This window comes from Hydra vulgaris, chromosome 14 (assembly GCF_038396675.1).
Source record: "Hydra vulgaris chromosome 14, alternate assembly HydraT2T_AEP".
Lineage (NCBI taxonomy): Eukaryota > Metazoa > Cnidaria > Hydrozoa > Anthoathecata > Hydridae > Hydra > Hydra vulgaris.
This window is the reverse complement of record NC_088933.1, coordinates 30,393,450-30,407,500: the sequence shown is the minus strand read 5'-3', so window position 1 is coordinate 30,407,500 and position 14,051 is coordinate 30,393,450. Positions and strand designations below refer to the sequence as shown.

At 28.3% G+C, this 14,051-nt stretch overlaps 1 protein-coding gene across 2 annotated transcripts in view; it reads right to left on the bottom strand.

Annotated features, from left to right (window-relative positions):
• The window catches only part of LOC136090463 (uncharacterized), a 44,289-nt gene that overhangs the window by 24,805 nt on the left and 5,433 nt on the right, over positions 1-14,051 (bottom strand). For both annotated transcript variants that reach the window (XM_065817150.1, XM_065817149.1), the window contains exon 2: positions 10,375-10,479. In XM_065817150.1, the coding sequence (XP_065673222.1) occupies positions 10,375-10,479 (105 nt within the window). The remainder of the gene's footprint in view (positions 1-10,374; positions 10,480-14,051) is intronic.

Here is a 14,051-nt window from a genome sequence, read left to right as displayed (position 1 = left end):
GTACAATGACAATGACTTCAAGAATTTATCTGATGTATTGAAGCCTTACAAAAAGGCATTGCAGTCATTCAAAAATCACTGGAAGAAAGAGCCATCCGTCATCGACATACCACGAAGTAATCAGATAGCTGAACGTGCAATCAAGGTGATGCAAGACCTGTATGCTTCCTGCAGAAAGAAAGACAAACTGCAACTTCGATTCATTCTAAGTAATAAGCGCTAGACTCTTTATGAGACGTGAGCATCATGTGACCCATGTACTAAACACAGTAGGCCTATAGACACAGACAGTTATGTATATTGTTGTACTAGACGCTTTGATACTGTTAATTTTGTAATACTTGTATAATTATATATCACATAATGTTTTTTGTTATATCACAGTACATGTTGCATAAATAAATAAAATAACAACAGTAGTATGACTCTTACACATCTTCAGCCTTTAATATTCATTTACTGTACAAAAGTGTACCTATTGAAAATTCGATTTTTTGGTTTTGGGGTGACCTTTTTTCAAAATATGTCAAAATGAAACATCTATTCGTTCTTTTTACATAAAAGTTCATTGAATTACGATACAGGCCTAGTAGGTTGCAAAAAAGTCATATCCCTAATATACATATATAAATATATATATATATATATATATATATAAATATATATATATATATATATATATATATATATATATATATATATATATATATATACATATATATATATATATATATATATATATATATATATATATATATATATATATAAATATATATATATATATATATATATAAATAATATATATATATATATATATATATATATATATATATATATATATATACATTGGAAACTAGATATCTTTAGACTATCAGTGATGGTCATTTCTTTGCATGTATATATATATATATATATATATATATATATATATATATATATATATATACATATATATATATATATATGTATAATGTATATATATATATATATATATACATTATACATGTATATATATATATATATATATATATATATATATATATATATATATATATATATATATATATATATATATATATATATATATATATATATTAGGGTGGTTCTAAAAACAACTTTTTTTGAAAATGACTGCTGGCACCCTCTGAATATGTTGCGTATAATAAAAAAATGCTGGATTTGAAAAATTTTTGAATATAAAATATTTTAAGGGGTTGCTACCGACCCTCGAACATTATATAGGTCCCTAATACTATTAAAAAAAAGTTTTTCAAAAGTATGTCATGTTGGGTCTCAAATGAAGGGAAATTATATAAAAATTTTAAAAATATTATTCATTTTATAAATAAATTTTTATTTTAGATTTTAGTAAACAAAAAGTTATGTTTTTTAACTAAAAATGAAAAATAGAGAATTTAACAAGATTTTTCAATTATAATTGTTTTTATCTATGTTTTTTTATAAAGTGATTCATATTTTTGAAATTTTTATATAATTTCGCTTCATTTGAGACTCAACATGACATACTTTTGAAAAACTTTTTTTTTAATAATATTAGGGACCTATTTAATGTTCGAGGGTCGGTAGCAACCCCTTAAAATATTATATATTAAAAAATTTTTCAAATCCAGCATTTTTTTATTATACACAACATATTCAGGGGATGCCAGCAGTCATTTTCAAAAAAAGTTGTTTTTAGAACCACCCTAATATATATATATATATATATATATATATATATATATATATATATATATATATATATATATATATATATATATATATATATATATATATATATATATATATATATATATATAAATATATATATATATATATATATATATAAATATATATATATATATAATTATATATATATATATATAAATATATATATATATATATATATATATATATATATATATATATATATATATATATATATATATATATATATATATATATATATATATATATATATATATATACATATATTGTCTTGCATGGTAGCATAAACTGAAGTCTTAAAAGGAGCGCTAATGAACCAGACCAGAAAAACTTTAAAAACTTAAATTTTTTTTTTTTTCTTAAATGATAGGCTGCCTGCCCTAACCAAACCATCACTCAATGTAGCAGCTCTCAGTTGCGAGTCAGACTATAAGAGAGTCGATGTAGCAGCACTCCGTTGCGAGTCAGGCTATAAGATAATTAATGCAGCAGTACCCCATTGCAAGTCAGGCTATAAGATAGTCGATGTAGCAACACTCCCTTGTAGCAGCAGGCTATAACATAGTTGATGTAGCAATACCCCACACATGTTTTAAAGAATTTTTTAAAAAACAAAAACAAAAAAACTATTAGAAAACTTTCTAGTCATTATTATTGCGGTTTTTTAAAAAACAATAAAACTTAATGTACTTCCGCATTTTTTAAATTGCTTTGACTTTTAGACGACATAAAAATGTAGCTAATTTGTTGAGGTCGTGTAATTGTTGTTAAAAGTCTTTTTCGACTACGAGATAAGGATATATACAGAGGTGTGAAAATTATTAGACTCAACTAGGTTTTTTTCAATAAAAATAGTTTTTATATTCTAAAAACAATTTATTGAACAATTTAATGTTGCATTAATACTTTGTATGCATGCCTTTAGCCTTAAGTACATGGTTTGTACATGGTTTTCTGTCAAAAACTTTGTCACTGACTTGGCTTTATGGCATGGTGCACTATCATGTATAAAAACACAGTCTCCATCAGGAAACCAGTCTCTCAATTGGGGCAGCAGTTTTGTTTCCAAAACTTTCTTATACTGGTGCTGATTCATTGTGCCTTCAACAATATATAAACGCCCTGTGCCTTTGGCTGAGATAATACTCCACACCATAACTGTGGTAGGATGCTTCACAGTCTGAGCAACACAAGTCTCAGAAAACTCTTCGTTTGAAGATCTCCTCACATATTGACTGCTTTCATCACATATTGAAAACATAGATTCATCAGAGAAGCAGATCTGTAATCAGATGATATAACAGACTGCAATAACTCAGCTGAGTATTGACCGGAATTGGCTGATGAGTAATAAAAAGATCTTGAAAATTGACGGTTAAGTGTGAAAGAAAAAGGAACATGGGTTGGTTGGTGTTAGAGTAGAAATTTTTGTTTAAAGAAGAATGTGTAAGAAAAACTAATAAAAAATTTTTAAGTTACTCCAATCACTTCCAAAGCGAGATTTAACGTCATGGGCCCAGTTCACCCTTTTTTTAGACATTGCCCTTGTTATTTTGGCTTTCTTTCTTGGCCGACGTGCTGGAAGACCTGCATTAAAAAGCCTTCTTCTAATCGTAGAACTGCAAATATCAACACCATACTTCTCCAAGGACTTTTTTAAGTCTTATCTAGCGGCTCTTCTATTCACTTTAGCCATATGGATAAGCTTGCGTTGGGTTCTCGGGCTCACTTTGGACTTGCGTCCACAATTTCCTTGTTGTGCAGAATTGTAATCTTGCCCATTTTTAATAGCCTGGCTGATACGGCTTACAGATTTCTGTGAAATTTGTAGTCTTGAAACTATTTCTCGTTGTAAATACGTTTTTTCTTCAAGCAATGTTTTAGTAACAGCAACTTTTCTAGGTGAAAGATCTTTGGTTCAACCTCAAAATCTGTAGAAAAAAACAAAACAATTTGTAATCAGACTTTTTATACATTTTAAAATGGAAGTTATAGCAAATAAACATTAATATGTTAATGGTTAACCACAATGATTTAATTAAACTCACCTTCAGCTTTTATTTTGATGAATGCACATTGATGAATGTGTTTACAGTAAAAACTCTCCTTACAACAGCTGATTGGCCACGTTTATGTTTAAATCAGTGTTGACAACCCACCAAGCTTATGCGTGTTAACCAAGTTACTAAAGGCTAAAGGCATGCATACAAAGTATTAATGTAACTTTAATTTGTTCAATAAATTCTTTTTAGAATATAAAAACTATTTTTATTGAAGAAAACCTAGTTGAGTCTAATAATTTTCACACCTCTGTATGTGTATATAAATATGTGTGTATTTATATATATATATATATATATATATATACATATATAGTAAATTTGATCCAAACTCATTCATTTAAATGCAAGATGAACTTTTAGAACCTTATAAATCATCAATTAATTCTAAAAAAGGATCAACGCATATAAACCTCCTCTTTAGTATTTAATTATCCCGTAATCTATCAACTTAATGATATGTAATAAAAAATATATTTGAATAATATGTTTTTTCCCTATTATTGGTTTTTGTTTAAAGAAAATAATAATAAAACCATAATAATCCCCCAAATGACTTCATCAGCTGATAAATGTCTCCTCGTGGGCACTTCACTTCAGTGTAAATCATTGCAATCAATATGTCACATGTCTTATTAATAGTTAAATTGAATCATTGTAAAAATAAACAAATTATAATAATAATTTGTTTATTTTTAAATAGAAATAAATGAAATTATAGTATTTCTATGAATTGCTGACACGCGCTCTACACCGCTTGGGAATTGCGCTTGTGAAATTTTATAAACTGTAGTTTGTATTGGATTTTTAGTAGTTTATGATTTGCATGCTGTTGAAATATAACATATTAAACATAGTATAAAATACCTAACAAAAAAAGTAACATTCATTAGTGTCACAGGGAACAGAGAATAAATTCCCTACAAAAACAAGTTATTTATGTGAGCAAGTTTATTTACAAGAGCAAGTTTATTCATGTGAAATTGTCTATTTTTTTAAAATAATAAATGAATAAAATAAACTTAAAGTGTTAGTTGTATAGCAATGAGAGCTAGAAAAAGAGAGAGGTTTCCTAGTCCCCAGCAAAATGCACAGGTTTAAACAGTAAAAAAATTCTGCAAAAGAAAAAGATTCCTGGTTGGAAACACACTAGAGAGGATGGAGAGGAACCAGCTTCCTTTAAGGAAGCACATCATCCAACACTCTCTTCACCTTCGTGATCTAACTAAAGATAGACTTTGTGTTTTTATAAAATATGAGGGAGAGACTTGGTGTTCCAGTATTAACTCATGTGACTGGTTAGGCTCAGTTTGAAGCAATTCAGAAGTTGATGGATTCTTATGATATTAGTGAGTGGATATGTGGAACATGTTTTGACACTACAGCTTCAAATACTAAACGCCTCAGAGGGGCTTGCACAAGGTTGGCTCACTTTAATGAATAACCATTGCTTATGTTGGCATGCAGACACTTTATTGGAGAAATCCATATATCCCACTTCAGTTCTAAATTTACAGAAAACAGAAACGTTGGACCAGAAAACCAACTCTTCAAGTCTTTGAAAATAAATTGATCTGAAGTTGAAGCAGATTAGGTTGAAACCCTTTCAAGATTTGATTACAATGACATTGGTGGAGACTGGCTGGTAGACAGGCCATACTTGCATTAGATGTCTACAAAAACTTGAAGAACAAGAATAATCTAAGAAATGATAAGGTACATTTTGTAGAGTTTAAACAAATCAATATGCCAACTTTTTTTAAAGATTTAAAAACATATAGGTTTTATTTTTTTTAGACATTGGAAAAGAGAGGCGATTATTTTGAGTTAGCAGAGTTGACCGTAATGTATCTTGATGGGTTATGCGAACCTGCAATGTTCAAGTTTCACAAGCCTGAAGCCATATCCCATGCTAGGTTCATAGGGAAAACCCTCTATTAGCTGAAGTTTCAGCTCCTTTTTTACAAGATCCAACAGTTTATTGAGATCAGTGATGATCTTATCTAAGAGATCAAGAGAATGGCAGACTTTATTGCTATCTTCTACACTTCCTTGATCCTTACTTGTGAGTTTCTGACTTGGCTTCAGTCAAGGTAAAATAGACAAAATATATTAAAAAAAAATTAATGGTGGGAATTCATTGTGCAGTATGCAATATTCATTTTAAGAATATAATATTAGAAGTAATAAAAATGTATTGTATATATGTTTTTACTGCTTGAATAGAGGTAAAAATAATACTCTAATTAATTTAAATTTATTTTAGGATCAGTTCAGTTATTGGCAAATGTGCCACTTCACCCAGATTGAACCTGCTGCTGAGTCAATACTGAAGTTGCGGAGAAACCACATTTGGTATCTAGACTATTCTTTAGTAGTAATGGTCTTGGCTTCCAAGGACAGTAATAACTTTGTGCAGATGTAGGAGATTGCCATAGTTCTATTTGTCACAGAAAGAAAACCACTCGAAAGAAATAGAGTAATGGCGGAGATGTCTCCATTGCATTTTCGCCTGAAGGAGGAGAAACCTCTCTCATTAAGAAATTTCATCAAGAAGGAGAGTTGGACTATTTTCAACATTCTAGGCCTTACTATGGAGTAGTGTATTCGGATGGAACTACCGCATCATTTTTTGTATAAGTTTTCCGGATACAATAAATTCCAGGAGTTTGTGAACTTCATTGATGTTGTTAATGATTGCTCTGAGCGGGCTGTCAAGCTCATCCAGCAGAATGTAGAGAAGACCAAGAATGAAGACAAACTTCAGCATCTCCTCTATATCAAGAATGCTTGGAAGAAATCAGTTTGCAGACCCAAAGCATCATACAAAGAATCGGCTAACTCTGTACTTCCAACTCTAAATTCCTCTACTAATGAAGAAATTGAAGTTTCTGTTTTATGGAACTGTTCTGCTATGTGTATATTATTGATTATTTTTAAAAAGATATTAATGAAATAAAGATCTTAATCCATAACATATTTTATTTACTTGCTCTGAAGAAAAGAGAATGTTAAAAAATTCCATCCACACAAAAAGTTCTAAACTAAAACCAGTAGGATGTGCCAAAAACATGCTTTTTTTTTCTTCAGGATACCTCTTATTTTTTCCCATTCTCTAAAGTCCACTAAAGCTAAAAATCAACAGAAAAAAAAATTTCCCACGGAGTGATAGCTGTAAAGTTTAAAAAAATTGAGTTTTTTGAAAATAAATGTCCCTTACATTAATGTTGGATTAATATGAAATGAAATTTATTCTTATCTTTCATTTTGTTTTTAATAAAGTTAATAATGATGCCTAAGTATAGAATAGTGCTATTATGACTTTTTAAAAGCATATTTTAATTTTTAGAATTGGGCTCAGATATGCTTAACCAAAATGTATTGAGAGGCTCGGAAATATGATTGAGCTTACAAAAATGCGCGCTTTTTCATATGTATTGTAGAAGGACAAATAAACTTCGAACTTGATATATAGATATTTTTATTTTGCTCTAATAAAAAACAACTTCATCAAATGGTTTTCATACATCAAGTAAACACCTTTAAGAATTCCAGTATTATTAGATTTGTGCTCAAAAACATGCATAATTAAATTACGCTCACCAAAAGGGTGTACCAGAAATAGGTTTTATTTTTCCTTTTTGAAGACATCTCAAGTTTTTGCCATTCTCTGAAGTCCACTGAGACTATTAATAACCAAAAAAAATAAAATCAGTTGTCAAAAAGTGATTTTTGTATTTTAAATTTTTGTATTGTAATTTAAAAAAATTAAATCTTTAGAAAATGAATGTTATTTTGTTGTCAATGTTATTTAATTTCTTAGGACTTTTTTTCATTTTTTTGTTTTTTTGAACATTTATTGTTGAATAGTAAGGTGAATAATATTATTATTAGTGTAGTGCATGCTTTTATTTTATATGAATATTTGGTTTTTGTAAAAGACTTGGTTACGCTTATTTAAAATATTTTAAGAGGCTTATAATTATTCTTAAGCTTACAAAGCATTCTCGAAGACCTTGTGGTCAAAAAAATCATCAATACTCATATTTTTGTTTTGCAAAGCAATAACCTCATTAAATGGTTTTCATGCATCAAATAAACACCAACGAAAATTTCAGTATTTTGCTCATAAACATGCCTGATTTAAAGTAACACGCAACAAAATGATTATCATACGCCTAATTTTTAAACATAACCTGAGCCTTATATGTTTATAAACGTATAATTCTCTTATAAAAAAAAAGTGTCAAATGCGGAATCAAGTCATCTTTGGTCAATTAAAAAGTTTAGTTTTGTGGCTAATATTGGTTGTCCTGTCAAAATAGACGCAAACATAGAAAAAAAGAGGAAGACACTAATACCAGAAAGCTACTGTTTCCTATAAAGTATTCAATCAATCAGCTGTCATGGGTAGCTGATTGATTGAATACTTTTGCAATCGATCAGCTGTCATGGGCAGCTTCTCAGCATTGGAAAGATATACAATTTTAGGATTCTTTACATCACAATTTTCAACACTCCAACACTGAAGTTCTTTTATGGAGTTTTTACCATCTTCACAACCTTCCTTTTTCTGATTTATTTGCAGGCAACACATGTTGGACATTTCTCATTTTGTGGAGGATCTTATTGATGAGAAAATAAAATGGCACAGGAAAGCACTGTGTGTAACATTATATAGGATGGTCACTCAGAACGAGGTGGATAAGACGGAGTACATCAGGTTTGATTAAAATGGGTAACAAGTTAGGTTGTTTTTAAACAACATTAAAAGGGAGCCTCTGAAGTTCCTCGAGAGGCCATTGACTACAGAGATATTTAACACTGGGACTACAAGAAGCTATGTGAACTAGTTGTCTTTTAATTCTTATGAGATGTACCACTATTTCATTTTCCTCAATCTGGAGCCTTCCATAAATAGCTAAATTATATTATCAATCCCTTTTTTTTTTTTGAGGGGGGGGGGGGGAGTAAATTTTAGAGTTTTTTAAAAATATTATTAATAATTCATTTCTAAGGTGTTTGGTAAATGCTTCATACCTGCTTGCCTATAGGATGACTAAGAATTTATCCTAGGTGATGAATAAGGAAAAGAAAAAGGTGATAAAAATGGCACATTTTAATTTGTCTGAGCAGTTTCATATGGGGAAACCAAAGCTACCAGTTATTAGCAGGTCAATGGAGCTTACTATGCGGGGTTTCAATAGGTTGTGATTCATGCTTGTAGGAGTTTACTGAGCTAGTAGGAGCTTAATGAGTTGGTAGGATAGCTAAGAATCATGTTGGGGAGTTGAAATGGCGAATAAAGCGAAACAACTGTTAGACATTTTACGTATTTAAAAGGTTTTTAAAGCTAATTGAATGTGCCAATGGCTGCGCAGAAAAGATTATCCTATTGACTCAGAACTTCGTTAGGGACAGCTTATTGGGCAACACATTAAAGAACCTCATACTGATTGCCAGAGAATAACTTCTTAAAGTAGAAATAAATATTTTTAAGAGACTTTCATTTTTCACAAAAAAATTGCACTTTTTTTGAAAAATGAAATATTACTGCTATCATTTTTACTGGAACAAAAAAAGTTTTTTTGGTAATTTTAGCTTATTTGGACCTTAGAGAATGGGAAAATATTGAGAGGTATTTTTTTTATTTTTTTTGGGACACTCTAATAACCAGGGGCAATTCTATGAATAAAATGAGGGGTAAATCCTTCAAAAGTACTAACTGCATTCCAAAAAAAAAATGATCCTCAAAACTCCAAATTTACCGACTGGTCGACTATATTCCTGAAAAAACCGACTAAAAGTTGAAAATTACCTTCTTTGGGGAGAGTGTGACACCACACTCCCCACCACCCCCAACCCCCGTAAAATCACCCATGACTACAACTTTGCTGACACATTAGTATTACTTAAGAATATTTCTCATAATCTTAGTCTAAATATGTCAAAAAGATCTTCTTAAGCATTTTAAATTAACAATAAACAATAATGGATAATATTTACTATTCCCGCCAACAAGCCAAAAATGGGTAAAAATAGGAAAATTTCATAGCAAAAATTTTATTCAAGTGACTGACGGGAATACTAAATGCTATGCAAAAAATTAAATGTATAAAAGTGACCCTAGAGGCACTGATTAGCTACTGTGTGTCACAAAACTTCACTATGAAAAAAAAATGGCCCATGCTAATATATATATATATATATATATATATATATATATATATATATATATATATATATATATATATATATATATATATATATATATATATATATATATATATATATATATATATATATATATATATATATATATATATATATATATATATATATATATATATATATATATATATATTTACACAGGGTACAATACTCAAAGGAATGCATAAAGTGCCTAAAAGTGTTTTCATCTTTTTTTTTAAAAGGAAAAAAAATCTTTTAAAAAAAAGTTAAAAAAAAAACTTTAATTCAAAAAGTTAAAATTAAAATAAAAAAAACAATCGATAAAATAATGAGGTCCAAATGATTTTATTAAAGCTAATCAGAAATATTTAAAAGGAATCATTTATAACAGTACTATTAGCATCCTGGACCAAAGGTTTTCCAACAACGGCATTTCGTTTAGAATTATACAAATGTTCTTTTTCTGCCTTGTATAAATAAGCTGGAACTGAAGGAAGTTCTGAAAACACAAATATAATGATAACAATAAATAACATTTTTATAAAACCTTTTCTTAAAATAAAAAATAATTTCTATAACTATAACGAAGGTTACGCAGCTCTCTCTCTTACATATATATATATATATATATATATATATATATATATATATATATATATATATATATATATATATATATATATATATATATATATATATATATATATATATATATATATATATATAATAACTATAACGAAGGTTACGCAGCTCTCTCTCTTACATATATATATATATATATATATATATATATATATATATATATATATATATATATATATATATATATATATATATATATAATATATATATATATATATATATATATATATATAACTATAACGAAGGTTACGCAGCTCTCTCTCTTACATATATATATATATATATATATATATATATATATATATATATATATATATATATATATATATATATATATATATATATACATATATATATATATATATATATATATATATATATATATATATATATATATCAAACAAAAAAAAAGTGCATAAAAATTGTTTTAAAAAAATTAAGAAAAAGAAAACTTTTATGTCTTCTTTAAAGTGTTTTTATTTTAATGCAATATTTATATGCAATAAATAGGATGAGTTCATTGTAAGAATTGAACAGCTTAGTTTTCCGCACATTATAGGCATTACTGAGACTTTGTTCAACAAGTACCTCTAAACCAATATAGAAAATAATACATCTTATTTCAATAATAGAAGAACTATCAGTGGCAGAGGAGTTGTAATTTATGTGCAAAATGATCTTTTATCTCATGAGATTAATCCTTTCTACTTAGATAGTGAGCAAATTCGGTGCAAGGTCAGCATTGGTTTAAATACTATTTTAGTTGGTTGTTTATACAGACACCCTCATGCTTCATATAATGTAAAAAAAATTATTTAATGACTTAATTAGAGAAGCACATAGATTAGTGGATGGAAAAAATTTTACTAATTTATTTATCTTTTGGGATGATACAGGAGGTATGTATCCTGGTAAAGAAGGAGTTTCAAGCCGAGAATTTTTAGAAACTTTAAACAACTGTTTTTTATTACAAGTAGTTTATAAACCTACTTTCAAGCATAACTTTCTTGATATAATTTTAATTGATGATCCCGATCGTATATATACAGTAGAAATAGGCCCCCATTCGGATCCACCGAGCAAAATCAGTTCCACAAGACATTGATGTGGGATTATGGAGTTAAGGATCCTTCATGTTCACAAAACAATCAAAGCAATTTACGAGATTACAAATGTGGTAATTATGAAGCTATAAAATGTCAATGAAAATATTATAACCAATGTTATAATATTTTCATTGACTTTTATTGAGAAGTTGTCATCAACAGTTGAGAAGTTTGTCATCAACAAACAAACAAAAAAATAAAAACTGATATCAAAACAGTATTTGATGCTGACAGGAAACAGTCACAGAGAAAAAAAATATCACTCATTGTATAAACCAACAGCTCTATAAAGCCTTTACGCAGACCAATTTCAAACCAAAAACTCAAACTATATCTTATGTTGACAGTAAAACTTTATTTAGTGGACCTTTCCAAATCTTTTGACAGAGTAAGCCACGAACTACCGAATACAAAACTTAATTGATGTAAAATTAATTGCTTGGATTTCTGATTTTTAAAAAAGTAGACGACAGCAAGTAGTCTTGGGTGGTGTGGGTTCTGACTGGGTAAAGGTAACGAGTGGGCTACCACAAGGATTGGTTATTGGTCCACTTCTGTTTTTGATGTATATAAATCACATGCCAGAAGTAGTCAAGAATTTTTGTAAGCTTTTTCCAAATGATAGTCAGCTCGTTGCTACAATCAAAAACAATATGGATATTATATCAGTTCAAAATAAACTTGACGCCCTCATAGACTGGTATAAGCTACGGGAGATGTCCTTCAATACTGAGAAATGTAAAATTATGAAATTCGGTGAAAAACCAAGCAAAAATCTAGATAACTATTACTTCAATATGGCAGACAATATTGGGGCTGTTTTTAACCTTGAAACAACAAAAATTGAGCTAAATCTTGGTGTAATTTTTAACAATAAATTAAAATGGAATTACTACATCAGATATGCAATATATAAAGCAAATATAATCCTAGATATGCTTAAGAGAACTTTCAAATCTTGGACAGGGCCTATTTTTGTTAGATTGTTTACAACCTTTGTTTGACCTCATTTGGAATACTGTTCATCTGTTTGGAATCCTTTTCAAAAAAAAGACATAAGGGCTCTAGAAGCCATTCAGAAAAGAGCAACTAAACATGTTCCAGCAATAAGAAATTTAGATTACAAAGCATGTCTAACTTATCTCAATCTACAAACTCTAGAACAAAGAAGGCAACGAAGGCAACGGGGATATGATGCCATATTTTAAAGCATTCAATGGGTTTAATGAAGTAAATTGGTTTCATATAAATGCCATACCACATTCGCTTTTAGCGCAAGGACCTGCAATTAATGTTAGAGGCTCTAAATTAAGACTGTCAAGACAATTCACATGAAACTGACCTAGGTATTACTTCTTTACAAACAGGATTGTATTCTTATGAAATAAGTTGCCAAATCAGGTTATCGATTCAAGAAACGTCAACGAGTTCAAGAATCGATATGACAAGTTCATTGTCAATAAACAGGCATCTGCTAAAGTCTGCTAGACAGGCTTCATGAGAAATTTAATTTTTTCTAATTGCAGATTGTTGTATTATATTATATTATAAATATGTATATATATATATAATTATATAATTTTATATAAATAAATACATGTATATATATTTTCACAATTTTTTTTAAAAAAAAAAAAAAAAAAAAAACCTTTAAAAAGAAGTTAAAAAAAAATCCTAAATTCAAAAAGTTAAAACTAAAAAAAAACAATCGATAAAATAATGAGGTCCAAATAATTTTATTAAAGCTAATCAGAAATATTTAAAATAAATCATTTATAATTTATAAATCATTTATTTCGAATTTCAAAACGCATACCCTTTATTTTTTTTTCATTTGACATTAAAAACTTAAACATTAAATATTATTGAAATAAGATAACAATAGCTCGACGTCAAAAAGTAAGTTAAAAAGTTAGTATCGATCTATTTAGACATTGTAGAGTTCATTATTTATATTCAATAAATAAAACACATTTATAATATTTAGAATGTATTTATAGTAAACGACACATTAATCATTAAGTTTGCTTTTCAGTGACGAATCCAGAAGTTGAAATATTTTTGTATTTTTCAATTTGTCTCATAAAATTTTATCACATTGTCTTATAAAATTTTATCGCATGTGTCTCATAAAAAATAAAAATAAAAATGTCCTCAATTTTTAAGATATTTTAGGACTTTCAGATTCTGGTGGGGGAGATGCATACCCCTTCCGTCTCCCCTGGATCTGTCACTGTTGCTTTTTACAATCAGGATACACAATCCTGTGCTCTTGTCCTGTGCTCTTGTATACATGATAAAAATTGCTTTTCGTTCCTCTTTA